The sequence below is a fragment of the Ictidomys tridecemlineatus genome, chromosome X, assembly GCF_052094955.1.
Source record: "Ictidomys tridecemlineatus isolate mIctTri1 chromosome X, mIctTri1.hap1, whole genome shotgun sequence".
NCBI lineage: Eukaryota > Metazoa > Chordata > Mammalia > Rodentia > Sciuridae > Ictidomys > Ictidomys tridecemlineatus.
The window spans coordinates 88,226,030-88,250,974 of record NC_135493.1 but is presented as its reverse complement, the minus strand read 5'-3'; the positions used below and the strand labels follow the sequence as shown (position 1 = coordinate 88,250,974).

Sequence of the window (24,945 nt, the reverse complement as noted above, 5' to 3'; positions counted from 1 at the left end):
AAAAAGACTTTGTTTTAATTCTGTGGGCCACCAAACAACCCTCTGTATGTAAAATATATTCTGAATTTTCAATGACTAATTTAGTCTGTTTTCATTTACCTGTAACCTCTAAAATAGTGAATTTTGAAATTTTATCTTCATTCCCCTAATGATTGGCATTTATGCAATATTTTCAGTGAGAGAAAAAAAATTATAATTTAACTCTGATCTTAATGTATCACTGTCCCTTCTCTGCAATTCCAAAATTAGAAAGCTCTGAAAAGTGCACGTTTTGCTGAAGTTGTACTCTAAAACAGATTTGGGGACAATACCAGAATTCACCCAGTATGAGGCCATTTACAGTCTTTATTTATTTTGTGCAAATAATCATATACTTTGTTAGAGATACATTAACATATTCAATTATACAGTGGTGCTCACATCTCCCTTCACATAGAGATGACAATAGCAGCTGACCAGGCCTTGCAGAATATAAACTGATAATATAAACTGACATGTACTAAAGCTGGGAATTTTCCAGACATGGTAGTGCATTCCCGTAATCCCAGTGGCTCCAGAGGCTGACAGGAGGATTGCAAGTTTGAGGCCAGCCTTGGCAATTTAGTGAGGCCCTAAGCAATTTAGTGAGACCCTGTCTCAAAATTAAAAATAAAAAGGTCTAGAGATGTGATTCAGTGGTTAAGCACCCCTGGGTTCTATCTCTGGTACCAAAAAAAGGGGGGGATGCTGGGAATTTGGAATATATTTAAAGCTTCATATAAAAGAGATTCTTCAGAGTACATTCACTTGGATCCAAAAGAGCTGCTTGTGTTAGAGCTCCCTCTATTGGCCAAAAAATGATTTAAAATGATTTGGAAAGTTCGGTATACTCCTTAACAGAATGGAAACACATTGACATCTGAATTTATTAAACATAATTTTTCTTCTTTACTTTGTGTCCAGTATTTTTCCTCAGTGACAAAAATATACTCATGGTCAGTACCTTAAAATGTGTATCGGTATAACATTTTTTTCTATAGAAAAATGTGAAAAATGACCATTCCAAATCCCTGTGTGTGTACCCATTTTCTGCTTCTTAGCCAAAATGTAGAACACTCATATTAATATCAGTTAATTTGCCTAATGTGCATGCTCTTAAGCTTTTTATATCTGTCGTGAATATAATAACTTGACATTGAGTTTATTGACCCCTGAAATTTTATGTAAAATGTAATGAATGTTATTTCTCAAACTTCACAAGCTTATTCATTTTATGGTCCATAACAGGTTAAGAATCACTGCCATGAAATGCAAGCTTTTATAATCTTATGGCCGTAAATAATTGTACAAAGGGCTCATTCTGCCCAATAGAAGATTGGCAAAAGAAAGGGCATTCTTAGAAGCAGCCACTAGCTTCTCTTCTGCCATTCTGAAAGAGGCTCTATTTTAGATAAGAAGCTTGCTTTCATTTCCTGGCAAACATTCTGTTCCTCAGTTTAGAGCAGAGCTTCAGAGGTTAAGAACCTTATAAAAATGATGCCCCAATGTCATGAGAACAGCCTATTTGGAGTCCAGCTTGAGTTCTTGAGCTAAGTTAATTCATTCTACCAAACCACCTACTTGAGCTCAGCTTGGGTGCATTAAAGGTAAATGATGATGAAAACAACCCCCAGTGACCTTAATGTCTCACCGAGGAGACAGAGCATGACAACAAAAAATGAAGAAAAAGAATACATGATGCTTACTGTATAGTTGTTGAGGGAAGTTTCATGGAGTAGAGAATGAGCGTAAGGCAGTGGAACAAACAAAAGGGGCTACCATGACCTGAGCAGGGTTTTTGGAGGGACCTAGAGTCTGAGGCAAAAGATCTGACTGTGCAAAGAGGGGTTGACTGTATAAAGCAGGGAACTGCCTAGACAGACACATGGACATGAGAATTAGAATGGCTGAAAATGTAAGAGGCCTTCCTGTCTAAGTCAGGGATACTATGTTTGGATGTGGTGGGATATGGGAACAAAAAGTGAGGTGTTGACTAGCCACAAGCTTTAGGTCAAGGGCCAGCAAATTTTTCTTTAAAGGATCAGATAGTAATTATTTTAGACTTTGCCAATCACATAGAGTCTCTACTCCATAGTGTTCTTTTTCTTCTCCTTACAACCCTGTCAAAATGTGAAAAAAAAAAACTCTTAGCTTGTTGGCCTTACAAAACACACTTCAGATAGTAGCCAACTTCTCATATAAGTAAGGGGCAGGTAAGAGCAGAAGAAATCCTGGGAGGTTTGCCTCTGTGCATTAAATATTTGTTTTAACAGAAAGCATTTGGGAGCCAAATAGCAGAAGGGTTGAATGTATGAACACAAGAGAAGAAAATTTAGAAGTAAATCAATCCAGGCATGGTGTGATGAGAACTTGGATAGAGTAGTAGTGTGGTGGAGGTGTGGAGAGGAAGGAAGGACAGAATCTCTAGGCTACTCTGTAGGGAGGAATAAGAAGCATCAAATCCAATCCATGAAGGCAAGTGGGTAACACAACTCCAGGAATTTGGGGAAGCACAACAGGATATAGAAAGAAAAAGTTTGGGAAAGGAGCAGATTTAGGGGTGAGTGAAGATATGATGGTAAATTTATAACTTGAATATGACCTGAAGCTGCATCTCCTGGGGCCTAAAGAGATTTTGAAGCTACCATATTGAAAAGGACAATGATGAATACCAAGCCACATGGAGAACCAGGTGTCCCCTAGGTTTAGTTTCAAATAGTGAGTAGAGCAGTAAGAAGGAAAAGATGAATGATTCTGGAGATTGGAAAATATTCTAGATTTCTTTTTCTCTAATTAATCTTCTACCATACCAGTTATTCATTTATTTATTTTTCTGAATTCATTCCATAAATGATTTGAAGCAGCTTCTAGAACTTATAATAGATGATTTTGATTACTGTAATGTTCTATACAAAATCATTCACAAGTCCCATTTTTTTCATTGCTGAATAATAAATCACTACATATTTAGCAAGTACACAACATACATTTATGTATCACAGTGCCCATGGGTCAGGAATCTGTACACAGCTTAGGCAGGTCCTCTGCTCAGAGTTGCAAGGGTGTAGTCAAGGTCTCAGCCGGACTGAGCTCTTATCTGGAGGCTCTACTAGGGGCAAATTTGTTTCCAAATTCAGACAAGCTGTTGGCAGAATTTGTTTCTTTGTATGATTTAAGGCCTTAACTTTTCACTAGCTGTCAACAGGCGGCCATTCTCAGATCCTTGAGGTTTCTGGTATGTCCTAAAGGACACCTGCAGTCCCTTTCCACATGTACTTACCCAACATGGCTTTTTAATTCTTAAAAAATACAAGTCCTATTTTTTGAACCCATACAGATTACTATGATTTGCTGAGTGCTTTTTATATACCAGACACTATTAGATTCTTGATTAACATTAGTTTATTTACTCTTCAGAAGTTTGTTTATTTCCTAACAGTTTTTTTCTTGATCACAATGGTGCATGATATGTAGAATATATTCAATAAGTATTTGGCTAATCAAAATACATAAACACTGAAGAAGCTTTAGAAAACAGAGGCAAAAAAATCTATATTCCCAACCCTCAGAAAACAGATTGGTCTAACCTTTGGGAGTATATTCTCCTAGTCTTGTTCTATCATCCTTAAATTCAGTTCTCTTGGTCAGACATACTGATTTTAGTTCAGATACTGGAATTTGCCTTTTTGAGTGTTTTTAAATCTCTCAGTCCTGGATTTAAACTTATTTGGCTTTATTTGACTTTCTCCCAAAAGCAGAGGGTATACTTAACCTTCTCCCAAAAGCAGAGGGTATACTTGACTGTGTAGTAGAATAGACATGGACCTGGTACAAAGATGCTAACCATTCTTCCCTCTCCTCCTCATGCCTCCAGGCCTGCTATGGCATCCTCAAGGTCCCAGAAGGCAGCTGGCTGTGTCGCTCCTGTGTCCTGGGCATTCATCCACAGTGTCTTCTATGTCCAAAGAAAGGTGGAGCCATGAAGACCACCAGAACAGGGACTAAATGGGCTCATGTCAGCTGTGCCCTGTGGATTCCAGAGGTGAGAAATTATCTGAGACTGAAGCCATTTTCTTCAGGGTAACCCACATCCAGCCCACTCCCACAGCATTTAGACTGACACAGGTTTACAGTGGAGAGCTTCATATTTGCCTATGTTTCTGAAGTAAATGCTTCCACTATGTGGGATTCTTCTTGGATACGGGTGTGTTCTGTCACGGAGCTACATCCCCAGCCCTATCTATTTTTTTATTTATTTGTTTGTTTGTTTTGGCACCAGGGATTGAAGCCAGGGGCACTTAACCACTGAGCCACATCCTCAGCCCATTAATTACTTTTTATTTTGAGACAGGGTCTTGTTGCTTAAGGCCTTGTTAAGTTGCTGAGGCTGGCTTTGAACTTGCAATCCTCGTGCCTCAGCCTCCTGAGCTACTGAGATTATACATGTGCACCACCATGCTTGGCTTTATTTTTTATTTTGAGATGAGATCTTGTTAAGTTGCCAAAGTTGGCCTCAAACTTGTGATCCTCCTGCCAAGTTGCTGGGATTATAGGCATGTGCCATAGTACTACACTGCTTTTTTTTTTTTTTTTTTTTTTTTTGTACCAGGGATTGAACACTCAGGGTCACTCGACCACTGAACCACACCCCCAGCCCTATTTTGTATTATTTAGAGACAGGGTCTCACTGAGTTGCTTAGGGCCTCGCCATTGCTGAGGCTGGCTTTGAACTCACGATCCTCCTGCCTCAGCCTCCTAAGCTACTGGTATTACAGGTGTGCGCTACCACATCTGGCTAAATACCTTTAAAAAAAAAAAAAGCTGTTTGGACATCTCACTCACACTCTCTTGCCCCAACCCCTATGTAAGCCAGAAAATGTGTTAAGCAGATAAACTGCATTACAAGAGACTATGGAATTCAGTTAATGGGAAAATGATGATATTGTTATTAGTATTTGATTCTCCTTTAAAATTTCTCTGGATTTAATTTTGTTATTATTGGTTCCAGAAAAGTTACTATCTAATAATCAAGCCCACAGAATTAAACTAAAAGTCCTAGATACATAATTTTGTATTCTTACAGCTATACACATATTTTTAAATATTTTTTAGTTGTAGATGGACACAATACCTTTATTTATTTATCTTTATGTGGTGCTGAGGATCAAACCCGGGGCCTCACACATGCTAGGCAAACACTGTACCACTGATCCACAACCCCAGCCCACACTTTTTAAAAAATATTAAATTTTAAGAAGTAATTGGACACAGTACCTTTATTTTGTTTATTTATTTTTATGTGGTTCTAAGGATCTAACCCAGGGCCTCGCATGTGCCAGATGAGTGCTCTACCACTGAGCCACAACCCCAGCCCCACAGCCTACATATTTTTAAAAATATTTGAGGAGCAGTTTCTTTTTCTCATTAAGAACATCCAGCTAGCCCAGCATGGTGGCACACACCTATAATCCCAGAAATTCAGGAGGATCACAAGTTTGAGGTTAGCCTTAGCATTTTAGCTAGGTCCTAAGCAATTTAGTGAGACCCTGTCTCAAAATAAAAAGGGCTGGAGAGGGCTAGGGTTGTGGCTCAGTGGCAGAGCTTTTGCCTAGCACAGTGAGACACTGGCTTCAATCCTCAGCACCACATAAAAATAAATAAATAAAATAAAGGTATCATGTCCCTCTACAACAATTAAAAAAAAAGGTCTGGGGATGTGGCTTGGTGGGTAAGCACCCCTGAATTCAATCCCTAGTACCTAATAATAATAATAATAATAATTATATCCAGCTAATAGACATGTAACATGAACCCAGGTTTCTGGCCTGAGAGTGTCTGGTTTCCAACAGCAGTTCTCCCATATCTCTTAGCTCATAAAAGTCTTTCTGACTCAGGAAGAGTTTTTTAGAAGTACAATAAGCTTTGTCAGCTGTCAACATCTCTTATGGTTTCAAACATTCTTGGTTTCCATTGCCTTTTGGAGTATTCCAGATCTGTTTCCTGATGTGGGTAGAATTTGTACTAGTTTGACCATCTTTATTTGATAGTTCTTCACTTTTTAAAGTTGTTTCTCTCATAGAAAGTCATGTGTTTGTAAAACAAATTGAAAATACCTTTTACTAGAAGTTGCATGGCTCATTATTTTCATGAGGAAAAGAATGTTTTCATCCTTTTCCTTTCAGCACTCTCCTAAAGACTAATTTCACTTCAAGGTACTTTGCCTGAGGAAGTAGGATAAGCTAATGGTAGTTATGTGGTTTTAAAGACTTTTGGTTTGGAAATGTTATCATCCTCATCTTTTCTCCTTACATGCTGCAATCTCTTCGTTATATAAATATTCTGCTGGTGTTTTCCAACAGTATTGTACTTTTTGTAAACCAAATATAAAGATTTGTCACTGCCTGTTTTTATCCTTATTTGATTAAATGAAATAATGAGGTATATGCCACTATCTCTGGCATATAACAGGTGCTAGATATTGTGAATTTTAATTTCCTTCCTTAGTAGCTTTCTTTGGTTCCTAAGTAAGGTAGACATCTTTGATTCATTAAGATAACCATGCCTGCTCTACACTCCTGCACTCTCATCCTATATATGAATCATTTATATTACTAGAAAAGATTGAAGGACTGAGCAGTATGTAGTTTATTTTTGGTACTGTATTAACCTTGAAAGATGTGACTTAACTCATTGTTTTGATGTTCTGAGCTTTATATAACATCATTTGTCCAGATGTGGTAGTGCATGCCTTAATCCCAGTGATTCAGGAGGCCGAGGCAGGAGGATTGCAAGTTCAAAGCCATCCCCAGCAACTTAGCAATACCCTATCTCAAAATTTAAAAATTTAGCCGAGCATCGCGATACATGCCTGTAATCCTAGTGGGCTGGAGGCTGAGGCAGGAGGATCAAGAGTTCAAAGCCAGCCTCAGCAGAAACGAGGCACTAAGCAACTCATTGAGACCCTATCTTTACATAAAATATAAAACAGGGCTGGAGATGTGGTTCAGTGGTTAAGTGCCCCTGGGTTCAATCCCCAGTACCCTAAAAGGAAAAAAAAATAATTTATGGTTTGTGAATGGTACTTCTGAGATGCATTGATGCTTCTGCCTTATGATGATATTTTGTTTCTAGGTCAGCATTGCTTGTCCCGAGAGGATGGAACCAATCACAAAGATCTCCCACATCCCACCCAGCCGGTGGGCCTTAGTTTGCAATCTGTGCAAAGTGAAGATAGGAGCTTGTATTCAGGTAAGGGCCCATGAAAAATGGTGGAGTGAGCTAAAATCAAATTGGTCAGATACACTCTCCTAGTTAAGAGTTCTATTGGGCTGGAGTTGTGGCTCAGCAGTAGAACACTCATCCAGCATGTGTGAGGCCCTGGGTTCAATCCTCAGCACCACATAAAAAATAAATAAATAAAATAAAGGTATTATGCCCAACTACAACTAAAAAATAAATATTTAAAAAAGAGTTCTATTAACAGGAAAGTCACTCCTAGGGCTCTGACATTTTATAGACCCATTTCTGGACCCATTTTGGATGTGGCCTCTGGACTGTTCAGCTTTTTTTCAATATTCATAGTGGTTGCTGGGTACAGTGGTATATGTCGGTGTTCCCAACTACTCATGAGACTGAAGCAAGAGAATCACTTGAGCCCAGGAGTTCAAGGCCAGCCTGGGCAACATGGTGAGACTGTCTCAAAAAGAAATATTCTCCATCCTTTGCTGTCAGAGCTGATGAGTTAGCTGAGCTCTAAAGCTGAATGACAGCATCCTGGGTGGGAATAAGCTATAATTCTAAAACAAGCAACTTGTATTCTTGTGTGGCTCACCCACTAACTGTAAATGGACTTGAGCTCCAGGATGATTTGATGGTTGGCCGTTGCTGAACTAAGTAGCCATTTTAGTAGGGAGAGATGTATTTGAAAGGATGAATTCTGGTGGTTTTGAAAATCATTTTAGTAGGCACATTTATAGTGTGTGGTAATGCAAATAAGATTTTCTAGGATTTTTGGCACACAAGAACTTAGCTGCTTGAAGCAGAAGTAGAAATAGTAGCTGGTGTGATACCCAGCAGCAGTTGAAGTGGGCACATAGCTAAAACTGGTAAAGGCCAGTTATATCCAGCAAAGGCACAAAAGTTTATTCTTTGTAATCTCGATTTCCATAATGCATTTCACTTTCTATTCCAGACATAGTAAGGTGGCTCAGCAGGCAAGAGGGAAGGAAAGACTGGCCTTCCACTTCTCAGACCTCCTGCAAGTGAGCTGCAGGCTGGTTAGAGTTCACTTTGCCTGCTGACTTTCTCCACAGAAAAAGGGCCATATAATGTTATAGTTTAGGACAGTGGCTCTGGGTGTTTCATAAGACTCCTTGCTGTGTGACATGACAATGTGGTTCAGGCTCATCATCTAACATAATTAAATATTTTCCCTTGCTTTTTAAACCTTTTTGGGCTGGTTTTATTTATCCTAACTATAGCACTTTAGCAATTATAAAGGAAAACTGTTTCCCTTGGATTTACTGCCCTAATATACTACCTGTTTATGTTTAAGTTCTCTTCTTGTTAATCCACATATGTGGTTCTCCTTGAGGACTAAGATTGTGCATCATTCTTCTGTGAATTTTCCCTGGCACAGAGCATAGTGTTGTTAGCATTTGATTAGTGTTTACTGAATAAATATATCCATCTTTTGTTGTACCATAGATTAGTTTATGATACACACTTTTTCCCACTTTTCAAGTGAAATATCTTCTGTTTTCAAAATTATTATTTAATCATTTTATAAGACATTGAATTTCCATCCAGTAATTTACTAATTTTCTTTATTGTGGAACCTGCATTTTCACTCTGTTTTTACTATTTTGAGAAAATTATCTTTAGGAGCTGGGTATGTAGTTCAGTGGTAGGGTGCTTGCCTAGCATGTACAAAGCCCTGAGTTCAATCCACAGCAACACAAATAATTATTTTTATAATTGTTAGTTATTGACAACATGACTGTGTCAAAATAAAGCATTGACTTGACCTTAGCAGACCTGGGTTTGCATTACAGCCCTGCATTACTACATCACTACATTCTGCCTTCTGTATGGTTATTCATCTATAAGTTGTTAGCTCAGATTTTTTTTATTTTTAGATCCCACACCCTGACGAGGCAGACAGACAGTAAATATTAGATTGATAAGTAGATGATAGATGAACAGATGGATAGAACATTCTGGAAAAAATTGTCATCTTATTTCATGACTTAGAATTCAAATTTTTCATTTTATAAAGATCTTACCACATTGAGACTCAAGCTTTCTTTTTACAGTGTTTGGGATTGAACCCAGGACTTTATCCATGCTAGGCAAGTGCTCTACTACTGAGCTGCATCTCCAACCCAAACTTTAGATTATAAGGAATTGTATTTATTCAACATGTAGTGGTAGAGTGCTTGTCTAGCATGCATAAAGCCCTGGGTTCAATCCCCTGTACTGAAAAAAGAAAAGCAACGTATATTTATACCTAATTATGTAAAAGCATTGAGTCTGACAGTGAACCAAAAAAGAATCATTCATATACCATGGAACTTACTTTTAGCTGGGAGAAGTAGATAATAATCAATAGATATATTTTTTAGGTACTGGGGATTAAACCCAGGGGCAATTTACCACTAAGGTATATCCCCAGTCCTTTTTATACTTTTTTTTTTTTAGAAATTTTTTTTTAAAGAGAGAGAGAGAGAGAGAGAGAGAGAATTTTTTTTAATATTTATTTTTTATTTATCGGCAGGCACAACATCCCCGTTTGTATGTGGTGCTGAGGATCGAACCCGGGCCGCACGCATGCCAGGCAAGCGTGCTACCACTTGAGCCACATCCCCAGCCCCTACACTTTTTATTTTGAAACATGGTCTTGCTAAGTTGCTAAGGCTGGCCTTGAACTTGCCATCCTCCTGTCACAGCCTCCTGAATTGCTGGGATTATGTGCCACCATACCCAGAATAAGCAGTAGATATTTGATAGCACACTCAAAGGTGGTAAATGTTATGGAAATAAAAAATGTGGAGTACAGTAAGAAGATAGGGAGTATAGAGAAAGTTGCATGAGTTACAAGTTTAAATAGAGTGGTCAGGGTAGAATTCATTGTGTAAGTGGGAGTTTGATCCAAGGCTTAAAAGCAAAAGAAAGAGCTATGCAGATATTTAGGGAAATAATGTTCCAAGCGGAAGAAACAGCCATTAGAAAGGCTATAAGATAGGAGTGTGTCTGGCCTATTTGAGCAACTGAAAAGAGGCTAGTGAGATGAGAATGGAGTATGTAGGAAGAGGAAGTTAAAGGGATTACTCAGGGGCCTGATTGATTATGGCAGAGTTTGGCAATTTTTTGCTACAATTGGCCAGATACTAAATACATTAGGCTTTGTGAACCATGTATCTTGATTGCAACTACTTAAAACACTGCCTTTGTAGCATGAAGACAGCAATAGACAATACTTAAAGAAAAGAACATGGCCATATCCCAATAAAACTTCATTTTTAGACTCTGAAAATAAATTTCATATAAGTTTCACATGTCACAAAATATTGTTCTTTTGCTGGGCATGGTGGTACATTCCTATAATCCCAGCTACTTGGGAAGCTGAAGCAAGAATATCACAAGTTTGAGGCCAGCCTGAGGAACTTAGCAAGATCCTACCTCATTTTTTTTTTAATTAAAGGACTTGGGGCTGCAGTTGTGGCTCAGCAATAGAGCGCTTTCCTAGCACCTGTGAGGCTCTGGGTTCAATCCTCAGCACCACATAAAAATAAATAAATAAAATAAAGTTGTTGTGTCCAACTACAACTAAAAAATAAATATTTTTAAATCTTTAAAGGATTGGCTGGGGTTGTGCCTCAGTAGTAGAGCACTTGCCTAGCATGTGTGAGGCACCAGGGTTCGATTCTCAGTACCACACATAAATAATAAATAAAGGTCCATCAACATCTAAAAAGTATATAATAAATAAAGAACCAGGGATGTAACCCAGTGGTAAAGTACCCTCAATTCAATCCCTAATACACCAAAGAAAAATTTCTTCTCTGGATTTAAAAAAAAAAATCCTTCTATTCTTCGCTCATGGAGCACAAAAAACAAGTGACCAACTGCATTTAGTTTGTGGATGTAGTTTGCCAGCTCCTGGTAATGGCTTCCAGAAGCCTTATAAATCTTTAGTTCTTACACTGAGTTAAGAGGGATTCATTGGCAGGTTTTAGGCAGCCAATTGATAGCATTTTTTTTCAATACTAGAGATTGAATTCAGAGGCATTTTACCTCTGAGTAAATATCCCCAACCCTTTTTATGTTATTTTGAGACAAGGTCTTGCTATGTTGCCAAGGCTGGCCTTGAACTTGCAATGCTTCTGCCCCAGCCTCCTGAGTTGCTGAGATTGCAGTTGTATACCATCATACCAGCAATTTATCTTTTTTAGATATAATATTGTGGTATGAAAATAATACAGAGAACAAGGCACTGTGAGGTGAAGATGCAACAAGAATGGCCATCTACCAAAACCCACTAAAGCTGGATGGTGGGTATACAGAGAGTTTATTATATTACTCTATTATGTAGGTTTTTCCATAGGAAAAGGTTTTTTAAAAGCATTCTAGCTACTCTGTTGAGAATAAAGCCAGACATGATAGCCCATGCCTGTAGTCCTAGCTAAGCAGGAGGCTCAAGGCAGGAGGATCACTTGAGTCTAGGAGTTCAGTGCCAGTCTGGGCAGTAAAGACCCTTTCTTTTAAAAAAATAGACTGTGAGGACAGAAGTTTAGAAGCAAGAAAAGCAATTAGAAGGAAATGCAATGAGAGAGGTGGTTGGTAGCTTTGACCACAGTGGTAGCCCTTGAAATGGTAAAACATACTTGGATTCTGGATGAATGTTGAAGGTGGAGCCAACAGGATTTACTATGGATCAGATATGAGGTGTGAGAGAAGGAAAGGATTTAAGGATGACACCATGATTTTTACCCAAACAGGGGGAGGATAAACTTTGGATAAACTGTAAAAGGAATCTGCAGATAGAACAGATTTGAGGGAGAAAATCAGGAATTCCATTTTGGACACTTAAGTTTGTGTTTCTATCACATACCATAGTCAAAATGTCAAACTGGCAGTTGTTGACATGAATCTAGAGTTTAGGAGGAAGTCTTGGACCAAAAACATAAATTTGGCAGGCACTGGCATATGGATAGTTTTAAAGTGTCGAGTGGGTAAGTTCACCAACTGAGTCAGAATAGACAGAGGGAAGAACGGTATCAAGGACTGGACCTTAGCTTTCCAGAGTTAGTAAATCAAGGAGAATAGGAACAGCTAGCAGAGGAGACTAAAAAGATACTCACCAGGTAGAGAGGCAGAAAATCAAGAGAGTGTAGTAGCCTTCAAAACCAAAAAAAGAAAGCATTTTAAGAAGCGAAAGCTCCATAGTGTTACCTCCATGCTGAGGTAAGATGAGGACCATACATGGATCCCTGAATTTAGCAATGTGTTATTGGTGATCTATATAAGCAGTTTATGTGGAGTGGGGATGGACAAAACTACATAGCCAAGGGGCAGGGCAAAGAACTAGGATAGGAACAGTCTAGATACACAGAATAAAAAAGTCTTTTAGATGGAAGAAATATAACTATGTACATATATTTATTAACAGGACAGAACAGTATGCATTCAAAGGGAGTGACTGAGTTACAGAGAAAGCTGTAGCAGCAAAGGTTTTTCAGTAGGTAAAAAAGGATGGGGATGCTGGGGCTATAGCTCAGTGGCAGAGCACTTGCCTAGCATGTGTGAGGCACTGGGTTCAATCCTCAGTACCACATTAAAAATAAATAAATATCTGTCCATCTACAACTACAAAAATTTTTTAAAAAAGAAGCTGGGGCAAAGTATGCTAGTGAGGGGTGCTTTAGACAAAAACACAGATAGTTGTTCCAGGAAACAGGCTTGAAGGGCAGAGTATGTGAATGCAGTTTTAAGTAGGAACACTAGTGGGAATCTACAGGAGTTCTCTTTTGATTTTTGTAATTTTTTAAGTATTATTACAAGCAGAATCATCAGCTCATAATGTGGATATGGGTGAGGTCTAGAGGTTTAAGGAGAAAGGTGTGAAATGTTTTCTGTCCTGGGAAATGTGACAGAAGTAGCCAGTGGCATTAAAGGCAGTCCCATCCCCACTTCTGAGCAAAGGTGGTAAACTTTAGGTGATCTTTTTGTTTAGTTTGGTTTTTGTTGTTTTGTTCTGTAGTGCTGGGAATAGAACCTAGGGCCTTGTACATGCTAGGAAAGTGCTCTGCCACTGAGCTGTATCCCCAGCCTCAGATGATCTTCTGCCCCACACCCCATATCTACAGATGAAAACCAGGGCCCCATGCATGCTAGGCAAGCTACAAACCCCAACCCCACCAGGTGACCTTCTTAAATGTGATTGTATTTTTCTCCACCTATGTTCTGCTTATACTGAAAGTGGTCTTCGTTTTCCACAGTTGACAACTGGATAGGAAGTCCAATTTGGTTTATAAGAAAACAAACCAAAAAAATTGTTTTCCTTTTAAACCATGACTAAATAAAAGTAAATTTCAAATCCATTCATGATCCAGCATCTTGCTTCCCTGTACAGGAGTCGGAAACACGGAAAACAAATACAGTAATTTAGTAGGTGTCAAGTTTTGTTAGCATAATTGTTTTTTGGAGTTCTATTTAAGAGTCTTTATAATTATGAACATATCTTGGGCATTTAGCTTTTTTGCATTTAGCTTATAAATGCTTTATGGAAGTCTTTTAACTGTGAATTGTGTTTTGTCTGGCTTCTTTTCTTCTGGCAATGGGAATATCCTTCAGTCCTCCGCTTTTAATTTGGAAACATCCTCTGGGCAAGGATAAAAATTGTAACACCAGCAGTTTGGGGGTCCAGACCTGCCAATATCTGTAGCCTCCACATTTAGGAACTAGAACCATCCTTTTTCCTGAATACAAAGGCTTCTGATATTCCTGATGCAGATCCTAAAGTCCGGGTTCAAATCAGGTACAGCCCTGGATTTTGCCTAGACTGCATACACAGTCCTTACCTCTAACTGCCAGCAGCTTTCCAGAACTCCTGTAGCATACTTCTCTCTCTCTCTCTCTCTCTCTCTCTCTCTCTCTCTCTCTCTCTCTCTCTCTCTCGTACCAGGGATTGAACTTGGGGCACTTACTCACTGAGCCACATCCCCAGCCCTGTTTTGTATTTTAATTAGAGACAGGGTCTCATCGAGTTGCTTGGGGCCTCACTAAGTTGCTGAGACTGGCTTTGAACTCACAATCTTCCTGCCTCAGCCTCCTAAACTGCTGGGATTACAGGTGTGTGCCACCATGCCCAGCTAGTACTTCTCTATCTTATGTTCAAGCCCCATTCATTCTAGATCCAGATGCTTTAGGCATTCCTGAGTGTAAAGAAAGAATAGTGGTTAAGAATATGGCCTTTGGAGGGCTGGGGTTTTGGCTCAGTGGTAGAGTGCTCACCTAGCACGTACAAGGCCCTGGGTTCAATTCCTCAGCATCACATAAAAATAAATAAATATAATAAAGGTATTGTGTCCAACTACAACTAAAAAAATAAATATTAAAAAAAATATGGCCTTTGGAGTCAGGCTTCTGGAGTTTAAATCCTGATTCTACCTCTTGCTGGTTACACAGGCTTGGAAAAATTAACTAACATATCTGGACTTAAGTTTCCACATCTATAAACGAAGATGTTAATAGTACTTACTTAAGATGGTAAGAGTTTTAGCATACTGCCTAGAAAGATAGTAAATACTCAGTGTTAGTTGTACTAGTAATAGTACTTGTCATTTTTATTTATATTATTATGCTCTAGAGTCAATCTAACTTTGCTGATAGAAAGCTCTATCATTCATCACCCAAATTGAATAGAATCATTAAACATTTGGGGTTTGGGTAGACAGTAGAGGGATGGGACCCTGTCCGAAGACATATATACAAGTATACTGAAATAAGGATAAAATGGTGGGCCACCAAGAGTTTACTGTTTGGCATGAGAGAAGTGAATTTTTTTAAAAAAACAAAATCTTCACCACATAGGAAAGTATTAAGTAAGCAAGTACATCTGCTCAGTGACTATTAAAGATAGTATATTGGAGAGAAAAAAATGAAATATTGAGGGAAAGTGCCTTATTATTATTCTCAGTTTGAGGAGTTTTAGTGTTTTGGGTTTTTTTTTAATTTGTTTGTTTTGATTTGTTTTGTGTTTTTGTTGCACTGGGAAATCAAAAACAGGAGCACTTGACCACTAAACTACATCCCAGCCCTTTTTATTTTTTGAGGCAAGGTCTCAATGAGTTGCTTAAGGTCTCACTAAGTTGCTAAGTCTGGCCTTGAACTTGAAATCCTGACTATATATATATATATATAGTCAGTACAAATTGTTCTTGTTCTATGACAGTTATGGTCCCTTTTTCTGTATTTTGGGGGAGGCAGTACTGGGGGTTTAACCCAGGGGCAATTTACCACTTAGCTACATCCCTAGCCTTTTTTATTTTTTATTTTGAGATAGGGTCTCACTAAGTTGCTTAGGGCCTCACTATGTTGTTGAGGCTTATCTTGAATTTGCAATCCTCCTGTCACTGGGATTACAGGCACATGCCGCTGCACCTAGCTATGGTCCCTGTCTTGTAGAAGCTCAGAGTATGTTAAGAGAGGCCAGACATAAACACAGAAGAAGTTACCTAACACTGCAGTGACATCTCCACAGACCTTTAGGCCCTTAAGGATGAGAGATCAGAAGGGCTGGTGGTCACTACAGGTGCTGGAATTTTAAGTATGCAGTGGCTGAAGTGAGTATTTTAAACTAGCATGGACCATTTATGGTATTGTTTCTGTAACCAAGTTTTGAGCAGATTGCTCTGACTCCATCCATTTCTCTGTTCATCCAAATAGACATTGTCCTGTGGCAGGACAAGAACTGCTGAGGACAGGGCTAAGATATGGCTCAGTTGGTAGCGCATTTGCCTTGCATATGTGAGGCCCTGGGTTTGATCCTCAGCACCACATAAAGACAAATAAATAAAATAAAGGTATTGTGTCTGTCTACAACTAAAAAAAATTTTTTTTTAAATAGAACTGTTGAAGACATATGCACCAGTGTTTGCTATTCCAGTCAGGTGTTATTTGCTCTTGAGGAAGACACAATGTTTAAAGAACAGCAGTTTGGGGGTTTTTTTCCGCAGTGCTGTGACTCAAACCCAGAGCTTCACACATGATAGGCAAGTGCTCTACTGATGAGCTACATCCCCAGCCCAAAATATCTCGGTAAAAAGAAAATAATGCATAAGTTAATATCTTAATTCTTTAATCAGTTTCTGGTATTCTTTTTTTTAAAGAATTTAACCATTATTTTATTTATTTGTTTGTGGTTGTTTATTTGTTTTTATGTGGTGTTGAAGATCGAACCCAGGACCTTACCAGTCCTAGGCAAGCACTCTACCACTGAGCTACAACCCCAGCCCTCTGGTGTTCTTTTTCAAGATTATTGTTCCAGGGCTGGGGATGTGGCTCAAGCGGTAGCGCACTCGCCTTGCATGCGTGCGGCCTGGGTTCGATCCTCAGCACCACATACCAACAAAGATGTTGTGTCCGCCGAGAACTAAAAAATAAATATTAAAAATTCTCTCTCTCTCTCTCTCTCTCTCTCCCCCCCCCCTCACTCTCTCTTAAAAAAAAAAGTTCTTAAAAAAAAAAAAAAAAAAAAAAAAAAAAAAGATTATTGTTCCAGCCACCCTATCTGGTCCCATTCCCATCCCACAGAAACTCTCCTCACAAATGTGGATGTGTAAATAAATAAATATTTTTAAATGAATGTATAAGGGTAGCATTTTTCCCCCTAATGAAAGATTTTCTTCTCAGTATTGGAGGTTAAACCAGGGCCTTGAGCATGCTAGGCAAGCTCTCTACCATTGAGATACATCCCCAGCCCTAATGAAATTATTTTTCTAAGTCTGTTTACTTCTATGTCTTCTGAAGAATATATAGAAAATATTTCTTATTTTCCCCCTTTAGAAGTAAATAAACTGCAATAAGATACTACTTCATACCCACTGGAGTGCCAATGATAAGAAAGGGTAACAATAATGGTTGGCAAAGATGTGGAAAAAATGGAACTCTTCTGTGTTGCTGGTGAAGTTGTGAAATGATGTGGCTGCTGTGTGAAAAAGTTTGACAATTTTTCAAAACAGTCAACAACAGTGACCCCATAAACCAGTGATTCCATTTCTAAGTAGGTACCCATATTTTGAAATTTCCCCAAGACTGTCTTTAGATTCATTAATTCACTATAAGTACTCACAGAATTCGGAAAGCCATTATGTGCAGTTATGATTTATTTTAGTGAAAGGAAACAGATTTAGAATTAGCCAAAGAAAAAGGCACATAGGGCATGGTCTAGGACAGAACGGGAGTATAACTTCTATTGATACCCTTCCAGGGGAGCTGATCAGAGAGAGCTTATTTCTTCCAGAAACAATGTGTGATATACCAGGCTATTGTCAACCTGCAAAGTTCAGCCAATATCATTGGGGCTTGACCATGTAGACACAGCTGACCATCCACGTGGATGACCTGAGTTCCAGGTCCCTCTAGAGGTCAGGCTGATGCCACATGGCCCAAAGCCTGCACTGTAAATCATGCTGTTAGCATAGACTATCTGACTTGGCCCAACACTGCCAGGTAATTAAAGACAGCTCTTGTCAGATAGGTCAGACATCCCAAAGGCTTCAAAGTTACCTCTCAGGGGCTGGAGGCAAAGGGCCAAACCTTTCTTTGGAGAAGGGTAATTCTTTACTGCACAATACTCATGAAAAATAAAAACATATAGTCATATAAAAACTTCTATATGAATTTTCATAGCAGCATTGTTTTATAATAGCCAAAAGTGAAAAACACACAGATGTCTATCAATTAATGAATGGATTAATAAATGGGATATATCCTTACAATGGAATATATTTTGGCCATAAACAAGATTGAAGTGTTTGAGTTTTGTTTTGTTGTTGGTAATGGTAGTGGTACTGGGAATTGAACCCAAAATGTTTTAACACTGAGGTACATCCCTAGTTCTGTTTAATTTTTGAGACAGGGTCTCACTAAGTTGCTTGAGGCTGGCTTTGCATTTTCAATCCCCATGACTCAGCCTCCTGAGCTGCTGGAATTACAGGTGTGTGCCACTGTGCCTGACAGAATTGAAATTCTAACATATGCTATGATACTGATGAACCTTAAAAACATGCCAAATGAAAGAAGCCAAACACAAACAGCTACATCTTGTATGATTCCACGTATATGAAAGGTCCAGAATGAGCAAATCTATAACAATAGAAAATTGATTAGTGATTTCTTGGGTTTTGGGTTGGGAACAGAGAGTGACTACAAAATGAGTACAAGATTTCTTTTTGGAGGTGATGAAGATGGAATTAGGTAGTGATGGTGGCTGTACAACCCTATGAATATACTGAAAACCATTGAAATGTTAATTTAAAATTGGTGAGTTTTGTAATGTGTAAGATGTCTTAGTAAACCTGGGGGATTGTGTTATTTCAGTGAGTGGATGTGATAACCACACTGATATGCATATAGTAACATGTATAAAGATGTTTGTATGAGTGCTACTTGCTCAACACAATGAGAGCAGTTATTTCAGTTAAAATATTTTTTAAAAAAAATTAGGGCTGGGGTTGTAACTTGGTGGAAAGCTTGTGTAGCACATGAGAGGCACTGGGTTCAATCCTCAGCACCACATAAAATAATAAATAAATAAAATAAAGGTATAAAAATTGAGGTGTTTCTAAAATTTTAAGAATAAACATGGGTTTTAATGGGCATAATAACACCTCCCCTCATCTTTAATGGTTAGAATAAAAATAATGATATACATTCAAAGGCATTTTGTTTAGTAGAATATGCCTTTATCTTTTCAGAAAAAAATAAGTAGGTATTTGGACTGGAGATGTAGCTTAATGGTAGAGCATTTGCCTAGCATGCATGAGGCTTTAGGACTGATGTACACCACCATTAAAAAATGTACTTTTGTGTGTGTCATGCTGAAAATTTAACTCAGGACCTTATGGGTGCCAGGCAAGCATTGCACCACTGAGCCACATTCCCAGCAAGAAATAAGTATTTGAGTGGTTCCAAAACCTAGTTGGCATTTCTTCTTTATCACCAAAGTATATAGACCTCCAGTTATACATAGCACAGAATGACCTTTTCTTAAACAAGATGAATTTTATGTATGTATGTATGTATGTGTATGTATATATATACGTATGTATGTACTGGGGATTAAACCCAGAGGTGCTCTACCACTGAGCTATATCCCTAGCCCTTTTTATTTTTTATTTTGAGACAGGGTCTCACTAAGTTGCCCAGGCTGGCCTTGAACTTGCGATCCTCCTACCTCAGCCTCCTGAGTCGCTGGGATAACAGGCGTGTGCCACCGCACCCAGTTTATGGCAGTTTCCTAAGAGACATTCCATTTTTCATATAAGTACCAAATTCTTATCTGTGTATTGTCTTTTATTTTGAGTGATCTATATTAATTATCTACATTCTATAAGTTTGACCTGAGAGAGAGAATCTCTTTTTAGCTTCTTATTGGTGGTGGTGGTAGTAGTAGTAGTAGTAGTAGTAGTAGTAGTAGTAGTAGTAGTAGTAGTAGTAGTGTTTGTGAAGGGGATCTCTTTATGTTGCTCAGGCTAGCCTCAAACTCACAATCCTCCTGCCTCAGCCTCCTAAGTGGATGGGACTTTTATTGTATGTCACAGGTTCATCCCCTTAAACAGAAAATCATTTTGTTTTTTCTTCCCATATTTGTATCTGTTGTTAAACAGCAAAAGAGCACTATGGCCAACACTTTTAATCTTTTGCTAAAAAATGCCCTTTACTACTTGTTTTTGAAATGTCTGGCTACTTTCTTAGCCAAATGATAATAAAAGGTACTCAGATAAAAGTATGTTCTGGGTTTTCATTATCCTCATTTTCATGAGGCTTGCCAAATCTATGGAAATTTTAAGCATACAGATTTTAGTGTGATGTAGCAAAATTTTCTGATACAACTGGCCAAAGCTGGGGAGGGTTGTAGTAGGAGATTGTGAGCTTTTTGTCAGTGAAAGAGTATAATATGTGACTAGATTATACTACTTATTTGGAAGGTGAAGGGGAGTGGGTTGAAGATATAAAATCAAGTACTATAGAGGAAGTTCAAGCAATAATAAATGAGAGACTAGATTAGATGATGTTGGAATTATATTCCATCCCTGGAACTCTTTATCCTGTGAAATTAGCTTAAATGAGATCTTCCCCCATTAAAGCTTTGATGTTTGCCAGTATTCTCTTAGGTGTCTGAGGAAACCTGTCAGACTTTGCATTCTTTCTGTCTTTGTTCATATCCATGGTCATTCTCTGTTTAACAAATTATCAAACCCCTGATACATAGAGCTGCGGGCCCTCCAGAGGTAGGCTTCCAAAAACTTTGAGACTTAAAAAAATTCCCAATATTTCCTTAGAAATAATTCCTCTCTTGCTTTCCTCTCTTCTTCTACTTAAACATATAAGTGTACCCCTGTATTTTAAATCTTTGGAAGGAAAGCTGTAACATTATAATCACAACATATAGCAATTAAATCTAAGGAAAGTACAAGAAATGCAGCTATTATGGACCAAATTCTTTCTACTATGCCTCCTTTCTACTAATCACTGATGAATATTCAGTGTATACTCCACAGTAATGTTTAAAAAATGTTGTAAATCTATGAATGAATGGCAGAATATTATAAACACATTCAGAATGTCTATAACCACACTTTTTAATAGAGCTTTCTGATGGAATTGTTTTATATCTGTGCTGTTTCATATGATTGGAATGTGGCTGGTATAACTAAGGAGCTACACTTTTCATTATATATAATTTTAATTAAAATTTTTGTGATGTTGAGGATTGAGCCCAGGGCCTTGCATGTGCTAGGCAAGTGCTTTACCACTGGACTACATTCCTAGCCCAATTTTAATTAACTTAAGATTTAAATAGACATTCATGACTAGTTGACTATTATGTTGGACAGCTCAATTCTACCATGAATAATTTCTAGAAGTTGGGTTACTCAGATATTATAACTTCTATGGCCTTTTAAAATATTTGTTTTTATTATTATTTGTAGTTCTAGGGTTCAAACCCAGGGCCTCCTGAACTGCTCTACCACTGAGCCACACCCCCCCACACAACCTTTATAGAACCAATGGATGTTCTGGCAATAATATTGACTTTGTTTTTATTTTCATTTGTTCAAAAGCATTTTCTGATCAACTGCTTATTCAGTAATTGATAAGGATTTCCAAAATTAATGACACAGCTTCTGTCTTTAGGATCTATGGCTAGAGAACTTACAGTGTGAAAATTACTACTATAAAAGGATATATAGGGTGTTATGGGAGACCCAGAGAAGAGACCTCATAAGTGTTTCTATAAGTTGCTAAAGGCTTCTCAGAAAAACTGAAGGTTTAGCTAGGTGTGGTGGCACAGACTTGTACTATAATCCCAGCTACTTGGGAGGCTGAAGCAGAAAGATCACAAGTTCAAAGCCAGCCTGAGAGACCCTGTCTCAAAATAAAAATAAAAACGGTTCAAGGATATAGCTCAGTAGTAGAGCACTTATCTAGCAAGAAGCTAGGTCCAATCCCCAGTAGCTGAAGAAGAAGAAAAAAAAAGCTGAGCACAGTAGCACACTCCTATAATCCCAGTGACTTGGGAGGCTAAGGTAGAAGGATTGCCAGTTGGAGGCCAGCCCCAGCAATGTAAAGAGGCCCTTATCAACTTAGTGGGAACCTGTCTCAAAAAAGTAAAAAGGGATTGGGATGTAGCTTATTGGTAAAATGCCCCTGGGTTAAATCCCCAGTACCAAAAACAAAAAAAGAAAGAAAAGATAACTGAAGGCTTGAATACTTAAGCTAAAACCTTAAAGGGAGAGTTAAACAATTCTGATTTGCTATATTCTGTAGGAGCAAATTTTCTAGGTAACTTCTAAAGCATGTATCATGGTCAGTTTAGGAACAGTCTTCCCCATAGCTCCCTATCTTTACTTTGCTTCCTAAAAGCTCTCAGTTTAGGCCAAGAGACTCAGTGATCTCCCTTTCGCACTTACCCTGATGCTTTAACACATCCTTTCTTCCTATAGTGCTCCGTGAAAAGCTGCATCACTGCCTTCCATGTCACCTGTGCCTTTGAGCACGGCCTAGAGATGAAGACCATCCTAGATGAGGGGGACGAAGTTAAGTTCAAGTCATACTGCCTCAAGCATAGCCAAAACAGGCAGAAACTTGGGGAAGTCGAGTACCCCTACCACAGAGCTGCCGAGCAGAGCCAGGCCAAAAGTGAGAAAACCAGCCTGCGGGCACAGAAGCTTAGGGCGCTGGAAGAGGAGTTCTATACTTTGGTACAAGTGGAAGATGTGGCTGCCGAGCTTGGGATGCCCATATTAACCGTGGACTTTATCTATAACTACTGGAAACTGAAACGCAAAAGCAACTTCAATAAGCCATTATTTCCTCCGAAAGAAGAAGAAGAAAATGGCCTAGTACAGCCAAAAGAGGAAAGCATTCACACTCGCATGAGAATGTTCATGCACCTGCGGCAAGACCTAGAGAGGGTAAGTTTATCACCTCTGATTAGTGTGCAAATCTCAGTTCTGCATAGAGATAGAGGTCCCTCTTCTAGTTTAAAGATGGCCAGCTCAGTATGGTGTAGTCTTCTGCATGTCCTTTATTTTCTGATTTTACTATGGTCCCAGATGTTGGGCTCTGTTTAAATTTTGACAGGCACATTCAAGGGATTAGAGAGGCCTCGACACATATGTTCAGTGAATTTGAAATTTGAAATAAATTCTCATTTTGTTTACTTTTTATTCACTGGGGAGCCTAAACTGGCTCAGCTATACTTTATTGACACATTTATGAGACTTCAGGCCAGAAAAAAAGTGAATTTTGTTCAGGAAAACTCTAGATCAGGGTTTCTAAAGCTTAGCACTCTTTTTTAAAAATATTTTTTAGTTATTAATGGACTTTATTTATTTATATGTGGCGCTGAGGATCAAACCCAGTGCCTCACCATGCTAGGCAAGCGCTCTACCACTGAGACACAACCCCAGCCCCCAAACTTGGCACTCTTGATATTTTGCTTTTTTGTTGGGATGGTGGTAGGTTTTTTTGTTTTGTTTTATTTTGTTTGTTTGTTTTTATGGTATTGAGGATTGAACCCACTTTACCACTGAGCTACATCCCAACCCTTTTTATTTCATTTTATTTTTTAATTTTGAGATAGAGTCTCACAAAGTTGTTGAGGCTGACCTGGAACTTGGAATCCTCCTGCCTCAGCCTCCCAGTTTCTGGGATTACAGGCATGTGCCCTCATGCCCCATCTCGTCACTATTAACATTTTGGGCTGGATAGTTGTTTGTTGTAGCAGGCTTCCCTTTGTTTTAGGGAAGATTTTGTTTTCTTTGTTTCGGTGATGAGGATTGTGCTCAGGGGTGCTCTGTCACTGACCTATATCCCCAGCCCTTTTTTATTTTTCATTTTGAGATAATTTCACTAAATTCCTTAGGGCCTCACTAAGTGACTAGGGCTGACCATGAACTTGGAATCTCCCTGCCTCAGCCTCCTGAATCACTGGGATTACATTTGTGTACTACTGTGCCCAGCATAGGCATTAAGATATGTACCATTATCACTGGCCTCTACCCAGTAGATACCAGTAGCACTGCTCATACACATCTAGTTGTGACAACCAAAAAATGTCTCCAAATTACCATGTTTCTTCTGGGAGTCAAAATTGCCCCTGGTTGAGAGCCACTCTACCAGATAATTTAACTCATGATATATCTATCAGGTATCTTCTAAATTAGGTGCTTCAGGGGTTCAGAGAAAGGTTAAGTACTATGTTTACCCTAGAGAATTTTATAATTGAATATAATTATAGAAATGGCTTGATTTCCCCCCTCTGATACCAAAATTTGAAAAGAAACTATTAGATTTGACTCACTTTAAAACTTAAGAGACATGTATATAGCACCTATCATTAGTACTATTATTACCAACACTGTTCTAAGCATTTTATAAATATTAATTCATATAATTCTAACATGCTTATGGGAAAAATCTATTATTATCATTCCTGTTTGTATGTGAATAAATTGAGGCCCAGAAAGTTTGGGTAACTTGCCCAAGTGAGGAGTATGAGACAGTGAGAATTTTACCTTTGTGGCTATGGAAACTTGGCTAAGTTGAAAATGTGGACCAGAAAAAGCCATTTCCAGTCTTCCAAGCATACCTTTCTCCTTGCTGGTCCAGCACTTGGTAGAAAATTGTAGTGGAGCCAGCACTGCCATCCTTTGTATTCAGGGACCTAAAGGGAAAGCTGAATTGTTAAACCATCTTCCCAGCCTTGATATGTACATAAATATCAAGCCCATGACACTGCAGGAAGAGTAAATTTCAGAAGGTGCTTTGCTTATGCTGCTGATTGATATGGGAATCACGCCACTAAACTTGACTGTACTGTGTGAATTCCTGGGGAGTGGCTGTTAGCCTTTGGCTCTTGGGTCCTATCTTCGCTCCTTACTCCCACCCCACCTGACCTTAGTAGTCTTCATTTTCACTAAACAATTTCATTTTCTGGGTTTGCTTAACGTGACAAACAACTCTAAATGCTGGGAATTTGGCTTTCAGGTCCGAAATCTGTGCTACATGATAAGCAGACGAGAGAAGCTGAAACTGTCACACAACAAAATACAAGAACAGATCTTCGGTTTACAAGTCCAGCTTGTTAACCAAGAAATTGCTGCAGGTAATTAGTATATTAAATTATCCTGGCAA

At 38.6% G+C, this 24,945-nt stretch overlaps 1 protein-coding gene across 15 annotated transcripts in view; it reads left to right on the top strand.

Annotated features, from left to right (window-relative positions):
* The window catches only part of Jade3 (jade family PHD finger 3), a 135,304-nt gene that overhangs the window by 105,462 nt on the left and 4,897 nt on the right, over positions 1 to 24,945 (top strand). For all 15 annotated transcript variants that reach the window (XM_078034890.1, XM_078034899.1, XM_078034896.1 and 12 more), the window contains 4 exons: positions 3,893 to 4,060; positions 7,150 to 7,266; positions 22,251 to 22,721; positions 24,799 to 24,916. In XM_078034890.1, coding sequence (XP_077891016.1) covers positions 3,893 to 4,060; positions 7,150 to 7,266; positions 22,251 to 22,721; positions 24,799 to 24,916 — 874 coding nt within the window. The remainder of the gene's footprint in view (positions 1 to 3,892; positions 4,061 to 7,149; positions 7,267 to 22,250; positions 22,722 to 24,798; positions 24,917 to 24,945) is intronic.